The 20,811-nt window shown below is 41.2% G+C and overlaps 1 protein-coding gene across 4 annotated transcripts in view; it reads right to left on the reverse strand.

Moving 5' to 3' along the window:
• STARD13 (StAR related lipid transfer domain containing 13) overlaps positions 1-20,811 on the reverse strand; it is a 312,386-nt gene that overhangs the window by 29,296 nt on the left and 262,279 nt on the right. For all 4 annotated transcript variants that reach the window (XM_026843968.1, XM_026843959.1, XM_026843976.1 and 1 more), the window contains 2 exons: positions 8,433-8,504; positions 6,330-6,411 (listed from right to left, as the gene is read on the reverse strand). In XM_026843968.1, the coding sequence (XP_026699769.1) occupies positions 6,330-6,411; positions 8,433-8,504 (154 nt within the window). The remainder of the gene's footprint in view (positions 1-6,329; positions 6,412-8,432; positions 8,505-20,811) is intronic.

A 20,811-nucleotide genomic window follows, 5' to 3' on the forward strand; every position in this document is an offset into this window, starting at 1 on the left:
CAATTTACGAAACCATCCATCTTTTAAAAGGCTCGGTCTTTGTTTGACTATGAACACTTTCCAGATTTAGGGCTGAATTTCAAAATAAAGAGAGGCAGAGCGAGAGTGACGTGTGCCCACAACAATCTTCTGTAGGCTGCCTGCATCTCCTGTATCTTTGCAGCAAGAACTGCCCCTGTTGCTTCTGAGTCTCAGGAAGAGGCTGCAAATCTCCAGAACTGATAACATTTGTGATGTATGTGATAAGTTACAAGGACACATGAAAAAAAAGTATCCTGTCAGTAATATAATCTCTCACATACCATAAGAACATTATGGTATTAATGAAGATATTCCTCCCTGGAACTTCTAATATCAGAAATCCTTTCAACTTGCCACCAATAATAAAGAACCAGCCCACCAAATGTGGATCTTGCTTAAAAAAAAATACTTCACAAAATACCACCTGCTCATTTGTAGATAAAATACTCCTCCCTAAGTCAAGCCAATAAACCAATTATGCCGTATCAGAAAAGTCCTGTGCTCATCATATTAATGTGAGTATAATGCATGCACAAGCACACCCCACATGTATGATAGTAATGTGCTTGAAATAAATTTAAGGCTTTGTGGCTCTGTAGCAGTATCATCATCCTTCTGCCCACAAATCCTCTTCTGGGATTACATCTATCATTGCAAAGCTCATCTCTTGCCCAAACATGAAATTTTTCAACCCAAAGTTGCATTTTCTTGGGGCCCAGGGCTCAATAATGTTCAGCACTTCTTTTGAGTGCACAATTTTTAAATGTATATATCAAAATCAATTATAAATATACAGAGGCGCAAACACATTTTCAAATTATTCCAGCCCAACTTTATATCCTTGGAGACAGCTTCCTCTGAGGGGTGAACAAGAGGCTCAGATTAGAGTCCCTGCACTGGGACAGGCATTAGCTGGCCTGTGCTGAAGGGACAAGGTGGTAGCCACTTTTCCTTACTGATGTGGCACTGTGTGCCACCTAAGTGCTCATACCTGCATATCTGAATCAAGCTCCTGCCATATCCTCATGCCTTTACATGGTCAGCCGCCAGATCAGAGATGGAGAAGTTCTCCCTGCTTCCTTGACCTAAACGTGTTCTGCAAGGCTAACCAGGAGATAGGCATCAGCTAAATTCATGCCCAGAGGCTCAGAAATCCTAAGAAACCACTGCCTCCTCTCAAGCTGCTCATCAACCCTGAAAATCAAGCCATTGACTCCACCTGCCTTACCTCCACAAGAGCAGGCACTGAAGAAACTCTCCTGAGAAAGAGGGCTGTCTCCACAGCAGTCCCTGTCAGGTGATCTTGGCAACTACTTCCTCACCAGCTCATTAAAAACCTCTATACTTACTACCTATTTGCTGTTGTTAAGGAGAAGATGTAGAAAACCACATTTTAAGTACAGGGACCAGTGCTCCTTCCATTCACTATGGTGTCACTTGCCTTCTAAAAACCAAGGAGCAAGCCATGCACTTCAGGAGCAGGAAGACAAGGAAGCAACAGCCCTTGGTGTACCCTTTGCCCTGTCTGCACCCAAGTACTTGGTGTGCGTGTCCAGCTGACAGCAGAAAGTGTCATGGCATTTATATCAAGAAGAGCCATTTCTTCAGCACAAAAAGGTACAGAAAGCACATGATCAAGCCAGGAAGACCATCCAAAGCCACTGCCTTCCCATTAACAGCATCCAAGAGAGTGATCATTTCAGCAGGGACAGGGAGGACATCTCTATGAAAGTGAGTATTGTTACTTAAACTGGAGGCTTGGGAAGCCACACCATCACCCTGGCTGCTTTCTAACCTGGCTTTGCTATGAAGAACTTGCTCCATCAAAAACAAAACTACCTTTTACTGGCTGCCAGGAGCTCAACCTCAGGTTTTAAATTCACCCATCTACAAAATATCAGCATGCTCTCTGGGGCTCTTCCAGTGCTGTGGAAAGATTTGCCAGTGAAATTAGAGAACTCATGATGATATTTGTGAGCTTGCCTGGTACTAACAACTCAAATCAAAGCCAGTCTGTTTCAACTTCTTTTGCCTTGTTGATGTGCCAGTGGTGGCAGAAAGCTTTTAAAGTCGTTAGATGACTGACAGCCAAGTCCTCAGCAAATTTTTCAAAAAACAAAAAATAAAAGCCTCTGGCTACAAAAGGCTGTCACCAATGTCCCAGTCAAAGTGAGAGATGCACTATACTTTCATGTCACTGCTTAAAAACATGGGAAAAGGCTGCCTGTTTGTAATGTTAACAAAGCACAAGATCCAGACTTAAGAAAAGGTGGGGAAAACTACATTAAATAAACACAAGAGAGGTGGCTATATAAAAGCCACATCATCTAGGATGTATCTGAATGCTTGCCTGGTAGACTCTGCAATGTTCAGGGGAAGCCTGCAAAATATTTACTACAGCACGTGCTTCACTGATAATTTTATTTCTTCTCCAGGCCATCACAGATAAACACTATACTTCTATGGTTCAACACTTATCTCTATGGTGAAACATCATCTCCATGTTGAAAAGTGTCCCTTGAAACAATACTAATTAATTGTAAATACTAAATAAATAATCTCCAGCTAGTCCACGGACATGTCTGAGACATCTTGGGAGATCTGACAGCAACGGACACAGGTATTTAGGGTTCTGAAGTCCAAACCCAGTGCTATAATTATTAACTCTCATGATGGAAGTTCTTCAGAAGCAGGAGATTTCTGACTTTCACACCCTACACAGCACTAAGCAGTGTTTACAAGTAGATACAAGCTTGTAGCAATGCAGGATTCAATTAGGAAAATTTTGTGAGGGATCTGTTGCCCTGCTTGAAGAACCATCCAGATAATAGGAAGACAACTTTGAAGTGACTTGGAGCTCCATGCATTCCCCTGGACTTGTTCTGCAGCAGCTTCCAAGCAGCTGGTGGGGAATGCATCCAGGGGCACTGGCTGCTGATGCAGGAGGAGTCACCATGGGGAGGGGTAGCATGGACAGCACACTGTGTCCCTACCTTGGCAAATGTGCAAATGTCCCCTCTTACAGTTGTAAACCAGGCAAACACATCATATAGTTCTATAAACTCCTCTCTGAGGGAAACATGACACTATTTCTTTGTTTTATTATTACTCCTAGTCAAGTTTAGGTACTGCATACACATGCCCCTAGCTGGCTTCTTCTGGTGCTGTGGAATTTGGGACAAGGACATCCAGCTCCTTGTGCTGGGCTCTGCTGAGGTCTGAACACTAAGTAAGGGTCCTTCCAGTTCTGTCAAGGCAGGTGTGCGAAGATCACTCTGACATGTCCCTGCTCCATCAGTTTTTGTGAGTCAAGAGAATAAGCTATTTTCCAGACCTATAACTTTTTATCACGGCTGCAAATGAGTTACCTTATAGGTTGCATGCTCATATGAGGTGAGTCAACTCTCCTTGAGGTCAGTGGGAGCCATTCTACTGACTTCAGAGCAGGGGATTTCTGTACTGCATGTGGAAAGCTATCCATCTCCTAACACCACATGGAGCAATATAACTCAGCACACAGTACTGACTATACAGTCATAATTTCAAAACTCTAATGGTAGAAGGTCCCATGTACAGAGACCTTTGGGTTATTTACAAGCTATCTAAGAGACAGTAGCTATGGGAAAAAAGGCTGCTGGCTGCTTGGCACAGCTCAAATTTTAAGAGCTTGGTTTAGAGGCCTATGTATCAGACTGTTACATACTTGTTCTTTATATTCTTAGTTGCTGTATTTATGTAAATATGAAAAGTACAACATAGCTTGGCTTTTCCCTCTCACCCTCTTATCACAGTGGCCACAAAAGTTCCCAGAGCAGATTTGGTTGCTGCTATTTTGGAAGTGACACAGAGATCCAGCTATAAAATTTTCATGCCCAATTATTATTTTGGCAGGCTGACAGCATTTGCCTGCAGACTGCATGGCAATTTTCTATTGTTCGTTACTCAATAAAATCTGAGTGGAATCTCTTGATAGATATGCCTCTAGCCCAAAGGCCTCAAATTTGGTCTTTCCTCTGCCAAATTTTAAAATGATATTGTAAACAGCACGAATGTTAGTATCTCAGAAAGGTCACTGAAATCTTTTACAACAGAGACTCTTAGGCTTTCTGACTAAAATACTACCAGCTGCCTTAAAAACCAAAAAGGTTCCTCTGCATCTGTGCCTCATGTTATCTTGTATACTGCAATGCCGTAAGAAAACTGATTATAAAAGGAGATTGAGAGTCTGATATCAACCCACAAGAGCAGAGAAATTCAGTGTTTATGCTAGAACCATTACCATTCAGAGCTTAAACTCTGCTCAAACTAATTACCCTCTCTGGCATTCCAGCTTTAAAATTATCCTCCAAATAAAAATGAGAAACCTATTTTGTTCAGTACTATGGGCTGAATGCACTATTAGTCAGTGTGAAGGCTTGGTCATGCATAGCTGTGAGGGCAGTTTTGGCTGTTTGAAGAATGGAAGTTTAGCTCCCAATCTGGGAATTGGTGCATACAGAAATAATAACCAACTTTTTTTTTAATCTTTCTGTTTCATGAAAGTGCATCACAGCCTGGGGCACTCAGATGATCTACTGTCATGCACCTTGTAACACCACCACAGAGCAAAGCAAGGGCAGAAAACCAACCACAGTGGTCAGCCAAGCTGTGAGGATTTCCAGTACACTGGAAAACTTGGAAGGTGTTGGTTTGATAGCTAATACAATAACAAAGCTGGTACTGGGGGCAGTGGCTGACATTGTTTACTGTTTCTGATGGACCTGAATCTTGACATGTGGCACAATTGCTTTTTATGTGTCACTCCCAGCTAAAGGTTCGGAGCTGCTGAGTTACAGCATATTAAATGTCTGCAATCTGAAAACATAACCTGTACATAATACTTGTATTTATACCTGTCTCATATATGAAGTGTTATTCCCTTTTCAGATCTAAACTGTTTAAAAATCCCAAGAAAAATTAAAGCCAACAGGTGGTGTCTTCTGAATAAAATCATTACAGAAAAAATTACTAGGCAGTCATAAAACCCTTTATCTTTGAACAAAATAATTTGAAAAGATCTGTGTCTATGCTTATGTACTACAGGTCTCAGTAGTATCACTTTAGGCTAATATGAAGCATTTTGTCATGAGTGCATCTATCCATCTGCTGGTTTATTTTCCAAAGCATCATCTTTTAATAAAAGAGAAAAAAATATGTTTCTAGCTGTTCAGCTCACAAAGAAACCCTCATAAAAATATTGACCTAATGTAACTGTAGGTGTATCTGTGAGTCTACAGAGAGGCCAGAGGAGCAAGAGATGAGTTGTATCCATTTAGCTGTGTAGGTGTTGGATGCCTGGTGAACATGACTGAAGTACTTCTGTTTCTATGATTCTCAGAAACCTTCTCTGGAGCCCTCACTCACAGACTGATTAATCCCTGCAATGCACAGTACTATGTGCAGCGGAACAGCATACACTATCTGATGACTTTAGCCACAGTTGCAGAAGGGGAAGTAGAGTTTTGTCCAGTTATCTTGATGTTGGTGTTGTGAAAATTTCTATAACATGTAATAAAGCCTGCTTGGTTAGGGGCCAGATGCTCCTTTGTCCTTACTGAAGAGCAGTGGAGCAGAACCCAGCCTGAGCTGACCATAGGTGAAAGAAGAGGGGAACAATGCTTCTGCAGCATGGTTTTGCAAGACTACTACAGAATTGTTACTGTTGAGTCCTGGGGGACACTACTTGAGCAATGCAATACAGTATATTCATCACAGGCAGAGGATAAAAAGCTAGATAAACAACAAACACAAGCGCTCTGGGAGGGCCAAACCAGTGATTAGTTGTAGCAGCTGTAGTAATGTGGGGTTCTGGTCCCACTCCTGTGCCAAAGGGAGAGTACCAAGGGAATCACAGCAGCACGAAAACCACATCTGCTGTCAGAGAAAGTACTTGTTGAATTCTGTGCAATGAAGTTTCATCTTTTCTGCTGTGCTTGAACATAAGAGTTATTCGTGTGCAACTCAAATGTGACTCATTTATTTAGGGTTTGCTTATACTTCTGCTAGTTCTTTCTTAAAAGGCAGGTTTTTCAAACCCATTGGATTTGGGTCTTCTCCAATCATGTGATGTTTTCTATGAGTGTAGTAGGAGTCCTACTCCAGGATTTTCTTTAAGAGAAATTAATACAGAATGACAGCATTATAGGTATCATTTCTTAATTCATGTGGACAAGCAAATATCTCTGCTGCTGCTTCTGCTGGCATGTGAACAGTAACATATCAGCTCATGTTTTTAAATTATCAGAAAAGAAACTTCAGGTGTTATTTACCTGCAAAGAGGTTCTACAAGGTCCTTGTCAAGAAAATCATGGTCTTTCTTTACTGCAGCAATGTCAATGGGAAACTGGGAGTCTACAAAAGGAGACACAATATTAAGATGACTGCTTGCTAGTCAAATCAAAATACACTGTCTATGTCTAAAATGCTTTGCATGTGCTTGCTCACTGAAATCTAGTATGACCAATTTCACTCAGCTCTGGTACCCTTCCAGCTGTATCTGTGACCCTTTCAGTAATTTTTTTTGTTTTTAACATCATGTGTACCAAAGAGACAGCAAGATTATTTCATTTTGAGTTTAGTAAGGTATTCATTTGTTAGCTATTCTTTCTAGCACCTAGCACAAATGAATGAGATCAGAGAATTACCAACACACTTTCTTTATCCACATGAGCAACAAGGTTCTCCATTCCCATCACAGTGACTTAATGAGTTATTTTCTAGACAGACTTTTCCCATGAAAGAGAAATGTTCTGCGCTTTTGGATTTTAACACAGGTCCCAATAACAATGATTTCAGACAAAGGGTTACTCAAGTAACAGAGACAAAAAAAAAGAGTTGAATTATAACCCCCAATATTAGTTAAAAAGCCAGACATGTTCTGGAAGCTGACATTTGTAATGAAAAGTGACATGGTTGCAACGTATTAATGGGCTCTGTAATGGTGGGACGGGTTCCAGCGCTGTGGCTGCTCTCCAGACTGCTCTGCCATGCTTAGGTACCGCAGCAGGACACTGGGATACAGGAACCGCAGCCAGCATTTTCAGACACTAAGTGCTTAACACTGACATAATAGATGCCTGTAAAAAGGACTTTGTTTTCAGAGTTGCAGACTGTCTAGAGTGCATATTGACTGTACAGGAACTGTGGGACCCCAGAACAGGTTGTTTTTTGGAGGGAACATCTCTATGAGTTTGGCAGGTAGTGTGCTCTCCTTTGGGGGGGTCAGTATTTGAGACTCTGATTATAAGGCAGACAGAAAAGTACTACTGGGCACCCAGAGGCTGTGGTAGATGCACACCTATGTCAGCTTTGGTCTGTCAGGTTTATTAGTCTTAGTTCCTTACTGGATTTAACAGAGCCTGCCTGGCTCTTATGGAGCCACCTGAGCATCTCTGCACGATGCTCCTAGTCCCTGGGCACCTGAGCAGCCCATCAGGAGTCAGCACCTGAGCCTTGAGGGACTACAGCCGACCATCAGAAGTCACGGAGGTGTCCTCGGCATCATGCTCCCCACCGCCCTCAGCCCCACGTGAGGGGATGGACAGTGTCTGAGCCGGCTCTCTGCAGAGCTGGCTCTGACTCATGAGGTTTCTTGGCCATCAATCCATGCATGGAGTTGTGCTGCCTCCAGACCCAAGCTGACCCTGGAAGGTGTCCAGCGGCGTTTGGCGGAGCTGAACTTCAACTAATAAGCCTGAGCAGGCCTGAGCTGGCTCTGTGTCTCTGGCAGAGAGAATATGCAGTTTGGGAAAAACAAGGATCAGCTGCAGTTTCCCTCTCAGCTAGGGAGAGCAGGAAAAACCCAGCTCCAGTCCCCAAACTGCTCCTGAATGTAGCAGCAGTGCAACCACTCACCCTGACCTTGGGGACACCGCTTTCCTGGGCATGAACCTTACAGCTAGGAAGGGGACACAGATATTTGCTTTGAGTTAGCACCAAAATATTAGCTTTTCTTGCTTTGCAAATGTAAAATGCAGCTCAGATTACTCACATTTGGTAACTTTGCAGAGATTTCAATTTTATTTTCAGTAATATTGAAATTTTCAGTAACTTTTAATGTTTTCCATCTTATTTTAGACACAGTTCAGGTAGATAAAAAAAAAGAGACTTATGCATTTGGATCTTTTGTACTTGTTTTTGTTAACCTTTGAAGTTTACACAAACTATGTCCTTTTTTTTTTTTCTTCCAACGGCTATGAGGGCAAGAATCTTACTCTTCTTTAGTCACTGGTATGACTCCAGAAGCTGAGGCTTTGTGAAGCAGCCAGCCATGGCCATAACTCAGTCAAATGCAGAGTTGGCCGAGTACAAGCTCTTCTGGCAAGGGCCCACTGTACTTCTCAGTCACACAAAGAGGAGAAAAACCTACTTACCCTCATAGAACTGAGCATATTGGGGAAATCCAGCTGCACGTAACCAGTCACACGCTTCCTTTGCTTCGATTTCTGAGCAGAAGAGAAAAGTTTAGTTTGTTATTTTGCATTAGAAGTTCTTTTAAACTTTAAACTTCTTTTTAAACTTTAAGATAGAAGAGACGTGGTAGTAGCTATTTGTTGCTTAAAAGTACTGTCATCACTCTGAAGTATTTTTTTTAATAGCATCAGAAAATAAAATAGAGTCCCTCAAAGAAATCCACCTGCCTCCACAGGACACTAAGGTTTACATAGCTGCTTGGTGACTGGGATGAAGTGTTGATCAAATCCACACAGAGGGAGAAGTTGCACAGCCACTTCCCGTGGTCCTGTGTCCTATCCTCCCCCAAGGGTAAGTTGTTGAGAAGAGTGAAGATAAAGCAGAGTGGAAATGGTGTGTGACAGGGAACATGCACTGTGTTTTCTCCTGCTCTGATGCTTCTTGTAGAGAAAAATCCCATGTGAAAGTCACTGAAAGCTCTGCCAGGAAAACCTCAGTGCAGGTTGAATGCTACCAATTGCACAGGTAGGATGTGCATTCCTACCTTCAGCCATTTGAACTCCATTATGTAGACTCCCTCCACAGTCAGCAGAGAATCATCAAAGGGTGATTCATTTCACCTTAAAGTAGTGTCTAAAATAGGTGGAATAAATCACCCACTGACAATGCTTTTCTCTTGTGACTGCTAACAGAGGGAGAATAAACAGCTACAGGTATGTCAGTCCAGCTAAATAAAACAGATACAGGCAGTAGCTTCAAGCAAAGGACCCGAGACTGCTTCACTCTTTAATTTTAATCCACTTCAGGCCTGTTTTGGACTGTTTCAGTTATCTATCAAGACAAATATTTTCTTGAGAAGGCTAGTTCTAAGCAGTGAGGAATCAGTCTGTGTCATCTTGTCCCTGCCTCTCCACTATTCAGAAGCATGGACACGATGCTGGATAAGGTTTCCTCTTTCATTGAGTAAGATGTATCCCAACGCTTATGGAAGAGGTGGGCAATTATCAGCTGGACATGAGAATAGTCCCTCCTTATTTTGGAGGTGACAGTAGGGATAGGTGAGAATGAGAAAATGGAAGAAAATCATGTTCAAGAGGGTGACTACATAAGACCTAAAGCTTTTTGCACAGGAGAGGCAGATCCACCCCATGCAATTACTAAAGCAGCATTAAATAGATGTCAGCTACACAAAAACAGAGGACACATTTTGAAGTGTCTCTAGCAAAACCAGCAGTCACACACAGAGTTATGAACCCAACCTCTGAGATGACTGATGCGTGTTGACAGCAGGGTACCTCATTTTCTACCAAGCCCCATGGGCTCATTTTATGGAAAAGCAGTGTGCCAGGACTGGCTCTGCCCAGCACCCGCACTGCCTGAATGTGCAGCTGCTCCCAGAGCAACTGGAGGAACAACTTAAAATAGAAGCTCACTCAGATAAATGTGGGTTTCTGGGGAAAACAGGGCAACATCTCTTTACTGCCCAGATTTGGATCAGGATCTACCACTTGAACAGTTTTGGTTTACAAGATCAAAGTAAAAACATGTATCTGCACCTTTTACATTTGCAAAACGCTAAGGAATAGAGTGTGCAGGCGTTGAAGAAAGTAGACATTTTACGTTGAGTAGTATTCAACCTGAATAAACCAGACAAGGGTTTTGGCACATTTGTGGTTGTAAAATCTAGGCAGCCATAATACAAAACACTTAATATAAACCAAGCAATGGAACTGGGGAAAAAAAAAATAATCAGGCTCAGTTGCTCTACTGTTTTCTACTAAAATGCATTTTTTACATAGGAGATGCTGGCATGACTTTTTCCCCACGTAATTCTGTTCAAATCACTCATTATGCCCCTAATGACTTTACCCACTGAAGCTCATCATAAAACCTGCTTTGAACACACTCTACAGTATGTGACCCACACACCTTTCTGCTCCTCTAAATACTGAGTCATTCCAGCAAATTTCGTTGAAGAAATCAAAATTCAGAATACAAAGTCTACATATCAAAAGCCCGATTTCCCAAAGATGATTAGACAGCCACTAACAGCTCTGCAATGGCTGCAATCGTTAGCAGTGCTGAAAAGGATTTACCACCAGGTCTTCATTTGCTTTGACATTAGTTCATGTCAAGGCCAAAAAAAGGAGTATGAAAGTACATTCAGTTCTTAACACTGCACAAAAGAATGAACAGCTTACATAAAACGTGGCTCTCACTACTGCACATCTGTGTGCTGAAAGCACATCTCTATTATGTTCCAGTGAGACTGAATATTTTTATTAAATGCTTGGAAAAAAGACAAGTCTTTATATTTTTTTATTTTGCTTAATTCAATCTCATGAAACACAGATGAATCAATCCCATTTCAAAATGTATTTTACAACTCACAACAGCTGTACGTACATTCTAGCTTCATCTGTCCTGGAAGCACAACTAACAGAGGCTGTGGGTGATGGAGAATGCTGGCATTTAATGCTCTTATACGCTTATCATATTTCAATGTTTTTTGCAGTTGGCTGCTCAGAGGAGCTGGCTGAGGAATCTTCCTGTAGCCCAAGCAAGACCTAAAAAATCTCAGGTTGCAATGGGTGAATAATTGTGGGGAATAACCAAGGAAGTAAACCTCACCCTTTTGCTTGGTTTGTTTTTTTTTTTTTTTTTTTTTTTTTTTGGATGAGGGTCTTTGTAACACACTGTAACCAGTCAAAAATGTTTTGACTGATTAACTTCTGTCTTCAAAAGTATGACTCCATCTTCTTCGCGAAGGCATCTATGGGAAGTATTCTCATTTTCTGAATGATCACCTCAAACAAACAGATACAGCCTTGAATAAGATTTGCTAAGAAGTCAGCTCCCAGGATAATGGGTGTCAGACAAGTATCAGTGCCCAGTTCCCTCCCATACCTCTCTTTTCTTTTTGGTCTTATTCAGATGACAGCAGACGGGGAGAAGTACAATGTCCTGCTGGCCCAGCCAAAACTATGACTTTGCTCTTATAAATTGTTTTTCCACTGGCTAAAGGCACCTGTTCCAGCCATTCCCCTCCCAGTTGCTCCTACAGTTTAGGTGAAAAGGCACAACCAAGGATTTACTCCTCAGCAGACACCAAAGGTGATTTCTATTATCTCACTCCAGTTCAGAATGCATTACAGATGTTTTAAGCATTACTGGATATTGCAATGCTTAAAACATAATTTGAGATTCTCAGTTTAACCTTCTCTTTCTGTGCACACAGTGACATAGTTGCTTTTTGTTACCTTCTAGTTAAACATCAGCGAAGACTTCTTTGAGAAGGGATCAGTACAGCACCAAAAAGACCTCTCTGTCAATTGAAGGGTTGCAGAAATACTTTGGGCAGTGTTGGTTCTGCTCTGTTCCCATGTTCAGGCTAACACAGGGGTCTGAACCAGCCTGCAGTAGCTGCGCCATCCTGGTGCAACCCTGAAGGACCTGGAAAACTACATGTGTTCACAGGTGGCTCTAAGACAGCTTGTCAACAGCACAGAGAAGGGCTGTCACACTGAGAAGAGCGATTTTAGAGAGGACATGGCTTGTAGTTTTGTGCTTAAGGCTGACAGGAGGAGCCACAGCTCCTTCCAGTAGCACATGAGCCACCACCAACCCACAAGCATCGTCTCCCCTGGTGTGACCAAAAGGCTGCTCACCCCAGCACACCTGATGGTGGGTTTGTCTTTATGCACTACTCCCCTGCTCTGCTGATGGAAAAAAAGTTAGGGATAATTTATCTACTGCTTTCCACTTGCTTGTGCAGCAGTTAATGACAATCATTAATTATTAAGGCTAGGTAATAATTCAGTCACAAGTATTGACAAGTATCATCATGTCTCACAGTACAAGGGTTTTTTTCAATTTTTAGTTGAAGCTTGACAGGAAACAATTTTCTCTTTTCCATTTCACACTTTTCTACCAGTAGCAAGATATAACTGAGATCCACACATGCAGACCTTCAGGCACAATTCTGGGGAGAATGGGGTGATTAACTCCTCATGGCCTCCATATCCCCCTCATCTCCCCAGGAGGTATGTCCAAAGTCCCCTGTACACAGATGTCGCTGCTGCTCTTCCTTGCATCTTGCCCCAGAGGCCCCCCACAAGTTGCACCTATTCCTCTGAAACCTTTCAGTGCCCATATGTAAACAACAACTTAAAATCGCATCACACACCTCTTTGACAAGCCTTTTTTTTTTTTTTTTTTTTTTTTTTTTTTACTATGGGATTGTGTCTTAATCTTTTCTCGTAGACTTGTCCCACTGTGTATTAAATTAAATGTTTACCAGAGGTACTGATACGGTAGCCCAAAACATAGATCACACAGCAGAGACTTAAGTGCAAATCTCTGATCAATTTTTTTTATTTAGGATGTAAGTAGAGCAAAATAAGGAGAGAGAGGTTCACCCTGGAAACATGACAGATGTTCAGAGCACAGCTGGGACTTGGCTTTGAGTCCATATCTAGTGTTAAGCAGGTTTGAGCTTGTCACTCACAGACCATGTGGGTGCTCTGGCTATTCTAGGGCTGAAATGGAGACAGTTGCTTGCAGTCTTTCTCTCTCTTCCAACACTTTCTCTGATTCTTCACAACCTGCTTTGATGGTGCCCAGCACCAGAGGAAGATTCTGGTAGCCAGATGCCACCAAAGGGGACATCCTGCCCTGCCTACCCCATGCCAGCTGGTTGCTTCTCCTGCTTCCCTTTGTGCCTTACCAGCTCCTGGATAACCCTCTGGAGATCTATCTAGAAAACAAACCTCCAAAACTGGGAACAGACTGCTGTTGGATTAGCAAGCTGACTCAGACCCTCTAAGGGTCCTGTTTAGTCCACATTAGGTGCATTTTAATGAGTCCCATAAAACCAAACCACTGGGTCAGTCCTTCCTCATGTGAAAGAAGGCAGGAGAACTGTCTAGAATGTGTTTGGGGAAAATTTCTCTGTCAAGAGAAAATCATGTAAGTAAATTAATTTTCTAGCTTGGGGCCTTATCACTGTTCATGAATATTGGTGCTAAGACCTAGATACTACAGTCCTTTCCCTTTTTCTGTCTAGACATCAGCATTTCATCTTATTTCTGCCTTTCTGCCACTCTCCCTCTGTCTCTTCTATCTTCTGTTTTGGTGTTTCTCCCTTTTTTAAAACTGTATTTTTTATTTAAGATTCAGATATCCCTTTGCACAATGCAGTGAAAGAAATAGAAACTAGAATAAATAAGGTACGTAATTACCTCATCTATTGTGTTTATGCCAACTTTATGTGATAACCTTTATTATTAATCTGTCTGTAACAAATCACTGTTTATGCTCATTTTATTATTTCCCCTGTATTGCTCACCACTTAAATCTAATTTACTAGGCTTAAGATAAAATATCTGGGAGTGCTAGAGAAAATTATTAAAGTCATTAGGAAGGAGTAAATTTTACTGTGAAGCTGCATCAGTGAGCTCCAGTGGCCATCCCAAGTTGATCTGTTAGGACGAAGAGGTCTCAGTCTTGCAAGTGTCTGGGAGTAGAGTACCAGCTTCACTACAGCTCACAGGGTTTGCAGGTAGCCCGGTGCTACACTTTACATTAACTTTTGGTCCTTGGCTTACTCCCTTCCTCAAAAGGAGTAAAACTGTTGGGGTGACAGAGTTTGTACTGCATCTTCCAGAAGAACATCTACCTGGCATTTTAGGGTCAGTGTGGAGGCTGGGTTTAATAACACCTTTTACTTTCAGGAGCTGCTGTGGACCTGTGTGAAAGGTGAAGCAGAGAATACTCCTGGGGAAGAAACACTGATCATGTCTTACACCTGAGGCATGCTCAAGGCAGCCATAGACACTGTGTGGGAGAGCTTCAGCCTTGCCTCTCTGGTTTTGATGCGCCCCTTGTGTCCCATACACCTGTCATGTCTCCAGCAAGCCACTAGCCTGATGTCTTCCCAGAAGAGCACTCATGAGGTCAGATGGGATCTGTCGGAAAGTTCAGTTCAGGCTGAAGCTGTATGAGAACAGGTCTAGCATGTTTCAGGTTCTTCTTGCAGCCCAGTCTGAGATACTTCAATGTCTGCCATTGCTCTCCTGCCCCTACACCCCATAGTCTTTAGGATACCTATCTGTGTAACTCTTACTATTTTACAGATGGGGATTTAAAGCACTTCAGAGTACATAAGCAGGTTAGAGATAAGGTTTGTGGGGATTAGGTGCCTGACTCCTTTAACTGCCCATAAAAATATGGCTATGTCACTCCTCAGTTACAATACCCTTAGAAATTTGGTCTGTCCAGACCAAACCCCAAATTTCTGATACCTAAACCCATCACTCCATTGTCACTCAGCTACTGCGTAACACTAAAGGCTGGTAGATTTCTATTGACTGGCATTCGCAAAGCTCCTTCAGAGCTAAGAAATTAGATGACAGTAGGGCAAAGATGTTCAATTGTAAAGAATGGGAAAATATTTGTAAATATGCCAAAATATGACTTTCCAAGGTCACAGAGGAAATTCACAGCAAAACAGTCTCACTTCTATAGCTTGCAAGGAGCAGGTTAATACCTTAACTACTAGATTATCATCTCACTACACTACTGCAAGCAGGTAGGTGTAGATCATGGAAAAATACAAACCTTCTCATATCCCCAAGGAAAAAGTCCCATGCAATTTAATAAAGACAGATGCAATTTATATAACTTTTCATGTTGCACTGTACCAACCAGAATTCTTTAAAAGGGAAAAGTCTAAAGTTTTATTCATAGGATGGCATAAATTTCTGTGCAAAGGATATCGGTGTCTCTGAAATTATTTAGGCTTTTAGCATAATTTCCTGAGAACTCCATTTTAGGGAATTCTAGGTAGAGGTCTAATGGTTCACCCTATTCCTTTCAACTCTGTAAGGCTTTTCCAGAAGAATTCCAATAATAATGCAAAGGTAATTGTACCATGCACCCATAAAATTACCATTTATAGTACAAATAGATCATAAATAAAATAAAACATAAGCATACAATGAATTTATGATTTTACTACACTATGGTGTATACTCTTCAATAAATCTTGATAATAAGGTTTTCAAAAGTGGAATTTCATTGGAATTATTTTATATCATGCCATATAATTACTAATAGAGGCAAGGTTATGTTTTGCAAGAAACAAATAAAGCTGTCAAAGTGTTATTTTAATAGACCCTAAGCTTTTGCAGAATATTGCAGTACTAGTAATAATACAATAAAATATGGACCTTTTAAACTACTGTGGCTGAATATAATTCAAATGTCAATAGAAAAGATCCTTTCGAGTTCATGAGTAGTTTCTTTATGTGTAATTCTTTACACTTGGTGAGTAATAGTCAGATGACGTCCATTCATGCTCTGATTTCTTAGAAAGGTTGAAAGTGAGAAGCATGATTATTTATGGACATGAAAAAAGATCTCATACGCCGAGAGATTAAAAGATTGGGACTGTTTACCTTGGAGAGCAGATGAATAAGGAAGGGTTATGATAAAAGGGTACGAAATCAGGGGTAATATAAAAAAGGAAATTGGGAACTTCTACTCACTACCTTGCAGCACAAGGACAGGGAGATTAATGAAAGGGCTGAGGAATGAAAAAGAAGGAAGGCAGTCTGTACTGATAAAGTATTTTTTTAATACAATCTATAAAATTCATTGCCAAAGAACACTGGGATCAGGAAATGAGTGGTCTCAAAACTGAGCTGGAGTCTTATCTGACTACTCACTGCTACCACAGATTTGGAAAAGGATTCTCCAGAATGGAATAAATGAAACCAAACTGAAGACAGTGTTACGAGATTATTTTTTCACGGTTTGATGACCCCTTATATAGCTTTTTCTTCTGAGCTACTGACATTTCTATTGCACATACATAGTCTGGGACTCTATCAAATGTTTATTTCAACCACTACAGTAGTTGTTTTGTTCCCTACTACAATCAAACTCTACACAGCCCAGCTGGGACACTTCTTGTCAGCCTTTATCTTGAGCAAGAAGAAAGGTGTATTATTCCAGCAAGGCGTTAGGAACCTAAGTCCCGCTTGGGTGAAAGGATTATGGTGAATTCCTTTCCAAAATTAATGGGATACTGATAAAACTGATAGGCCTGAGATTTATAGCAGGTTCATCAGGCATGAAACTTTACACATTTGGGAAAAGTGTCTGTATTAATATTTTTTACATCTAGATCTCATCAGAGCTAGGTATACAACACAATGGTTTCCTCATGCTAATAACATGAAGACAGCTATGCAAATATCATCGCAACAACAGGGAAAACACTAGCAGTTTGCAGTGTAGGAGAGACCTTGTACAATATGCTGTATTCGACAAGCATCTTCAAGCTGAGAGGTGACTCTCCAGGGCCACTAAAGCATCCAGCACAACAAGCCAGCAGAGACACAGGGACACATCAAGACCTCAGGTGCAAGAAATAACCTGAGGGACTCCTAATTCAGAATAATTAACCATCCTTCCAGACAACCATCACTGTCCCTAAGAGTCTTTATCATAAAATCAGTTCCATAGTGAAATCTCCCATTATGTAGACTTCTAAGTAACTCCCTCTGCTGAGGTAGAGGGTGTGCAGCATGACCAGGCACCATGAGAACGCAATGAGATTTGGACACCAAGTTGTCTTAACATTTGAAAGTCTCAGACATAACATTAATAACACAGCAAAGATGTTTAATCGTGCCAGTTGATGCTGAAAAGTCACACTCATGTTATATGGCTCAGCTATGCGATAAAAACAAGAGATTCAGGTCTTCCTTTGAGTGTCCTCTCAGGGTATCTGGTTGCTTATCATCATGATCATTTGTATTTACTGCTGGTTTCCCTTTCTCCTTTTCTTTCTGTCTTCTGAAGACATTTAAAACTAACTCTCTGCCATTCATTTCTCTGACATCTTTGCTACCCACTGTCCCACATGTCCACGCAGTTTATGCAACCTTACTCCATGCTAGTTTGTTTCCTTTTTTTTTTTTTGATATCTTCCTTTCAAATTCCTGAAACAAGATTTTAAATCCCTCCTAACCCCAAAAATATCTCCCTATCTACAAGTATCACTTCAAAATCACTTTTCTTTTAGCTTACAATTGATTTGCACTTTGTGATGACACTAATAAAACAATAACTTGCATCCCACATCTCATCTTGAGGCACTTTAAATGGTTATAAAAACTGATTCAAAAGTTATATATAGGGATCATTTCATCCCTGGGTGAAATGCAGCTGCATTAGGATGAAATGTGGCAGCTGCATACAAGAATGCTGCAGCAGTTTATGACAAGAAACAAGGGGAATACTTTATCCAGCTGAAACTACTAACAGGATTTATGAGATAGATAAAATTCAAATAATAGATATATATTGGGAGCTGACAAGGACACCAGGCTCTCCTCCCTTTAGTCTTAGGAAAAATACTCTGGTATTGCTAATGGGCAGAAGTGATTAAGAGCTTGGTTCCCTTCACATCCGCCCCCTTGCCCATTAGGATTTATATTCTTTTTCTTGCCTTCTGACAGCCCCCAGCACAGACTCGGAGGACTAAGTACCACCCATCCGTTATTCAGTACCATGTTGCTCTTCCTACCTATTTGGCCTGCTGTTCAAAAACTAAGCACTGCTGACTTGAGAATTAACAGGGCTTTGATATATGAGCACTGTATGTACCCTGAAAAACGTGTTTGGCTAAAGGTCTGATAAATGTGACTCTTTAAGGACTTTAACATTAAGTGTATTGTATTTTTAATGTGGAAGGAACATTATCAAATAGGTAGAGAAGGGGTAACAATCCCATCCCTTGGGATTTATTCCAAAACTTCTGGCTTCATAAAATCATGATGGGCCAAATTTTGAAAACAGACTCTTATATATTATGAGTTTCTGCCTTTGGATTCCCAAGTTAAGAGATCTAGGAGGCATCTAATCTTCTAAATATTATGGATCAAAGAGTAGCCTGAGGACCAAAACAGCTGCTGAGCTCATATTGAAAAGGGAAATATTGAGTCCAGCTGGTATTTAGAAAACCTTGAAGTGCATGCTTACTTGCCACCCAGATATGTTATAAAGTAATTTTTACAATGTACCATTGATAGTTCCATAACTAATAGATATTATTAGTTATATAATCATGTAAGATATTCATGTTATATATTTCTATTGGATCACTATATTTGAAGAGTGAAAGAGCAAGTGAGTGGCCCACGGGCTGCAAAGCAGCTTTACAGAAAAGGACCTGGGGTCTGACGGACACCAGCTTGAACATGAGTCAGCAATGTGCCCTTCTGCCAAGGCAGGCAGACAGCATGCTGGGCTGCATTAGGAGGAGTGTTGCCAGCAGGTCAAGGGAGGTGATCCTTCCCCTCTTCTCAGCACTGGTGAGTCCACGTCTGGGGTGCTGGGTCCAGATCTGGGCTCCCCAGTAAAAGGAAGATACAGATTTACTTGAGTGAGTCCAGCACAAGGCTATGAAGATGATTAAGGGATTGGAGCATCTGACAGATGAGGACAGGCTGAAAGAGCTGGGACTGTTAAGCCTGAGGAAGAGAAGTCTTGGGGGAATCTCATCTATATGTATAAATATCTGGAGGGAGGGTGCAAAGAGGGAAGAGCCGGGATCTTCTCAGTGGTGCCCAGTGACAGGCAACAGGCACACATTGAAACACAGGAGGCTCCATCTGAACATCAGGAAACACTTTTTTACTGTGAAGGTGAATGAGAACTGGTACATGTTGCTCAGGGAGGTAGTGGAGGCTTCGTGCTTGGAGACATTACGAAGCCATGTGGACATGGTCCTAGGCAGTCAGGTGTAGGTGGCCTTGCTTGAGCAGGGGGGTTGAGAAGATGACCTCCAGATGTGCCTTCCTACCTCAACCATTCTGTGATTCTGTAACTATTTCAGGCAATGTGTAAAAATAACCCTAAACTGACACAACAATGAGGAGGAAAATATCTCCACCAGCAACATCATACTTCTCCTAGTGGAGAATTTCAGATGAAGACTTGCTGTAAGCTCCTCAACACCTCTTTTCTTCTTGAGGAAGACTAGCACCATTGATCTGAGGTCCCAGAGAGTCATAGGAAGGGTAAGCATAACACCAGGGAGAGGCGTAGCTAATAGGAAGCATGTATGTATCAATTCCAACTGTACCACCACTGGAAACTTGCCATAACTTTATACTTGGAATTAAAAGAGTTATTATCTTTGTACCCAGACTAACTCTTTGATTAGATTGCTAATACTTTAATTACACGAGGAGTAAATTCTTCAATCTGTACACAAGGTATGTTTCTTCAGTGCACGTAAATTGCACAGTGTTTTGTCTGGTACTCTGACCTTGAAATCTGTTTTGAATTTGGATGCAGCAGATGGATCTCACTACATGCAGCTTGCAGCTACCCTCCATCCTTGCAAAATTTTGAAAAAATGTCATCTCTTGCAAGGCTAGAGGAGATTTTTAGACATCTTGAATTCGAGCAGCATACAAGATGCACAAGGTCTCTGGAGTGGCCTGACGTTCACAGGGCTCCCAAGAGGATGTAGTGCTGGTCTGAGCATTAGTTTCAGCTCTCATGGGTACTCCTAACTCCAATTAAAGACAGAGATTAATGTTTCTGGAAGTCAGGGTCTTCAAGCACAGTGTCCTAAACTGGAGGTCAAGTTTCAGACTTCGATGCATCGCTTAGGTTTTTCCACAATACCCAAGGTGGTTTGCATGTGTGCGGTACTGAAGTTAATTGGTCAGGCAGTAATTGGAGCTCATCAGATGAAAGGCATTATGGAATGCAGGAGAATGCTTCATGTTATAATTTGAGTGAAAATGTAAACAATACTCCAGAAGATAGATGTTGTCATCGTAAACTTTCTCTCTGAATTATGCAGATAATTAGAACAAAATGCAATTTCTTATCAACATATTAATTATTCCTTGATTATACTCTTCATGTGTTGTAGACGTTCAAATTACATGTGGGCAATCAGATATACATCAGAGAATCTCTACCCATCTGAGGTGGTCTTCATGCTGTGAATTTATATTAAACACTGAACATTAATATGAAACTAACTCCCCTTGGAGATAATACTTTGATGTATTAATAAAAAGACTTCTCAGTTATTTTTTATCATAAATTAAGATTACAGCACTTTCTTTCGGAGTTCTGTGTGACATTATAAATTTGTAGTGCAAGAAACATTGTTAAGATATAGGATATATGGAAGAGCTCAAATATTCAAGACAGAGATTCGAATCCATGCTTGTCCACAGTGAATGCAATGCGAAGTGCTGAGCTCCCACCTGGTATTATCAGTATTATCTGCTCTTATCAAGCATT

The sequence above is a fragment of the Athene cunicularia genome (genome assembly GCF_003259725.1).
Source record: "Athene cunicularia isolate RWA chromosome 1 unlocalized genomic scaffold, athCun1 chr1_part1, whole genome shotgun sequence".
Classification (NCBI taxonomy): Eukaryota; Metazoa; Chordata; class Aves; order Strigiformes; family Strigidae; genus Athene; species Athene cunicularia.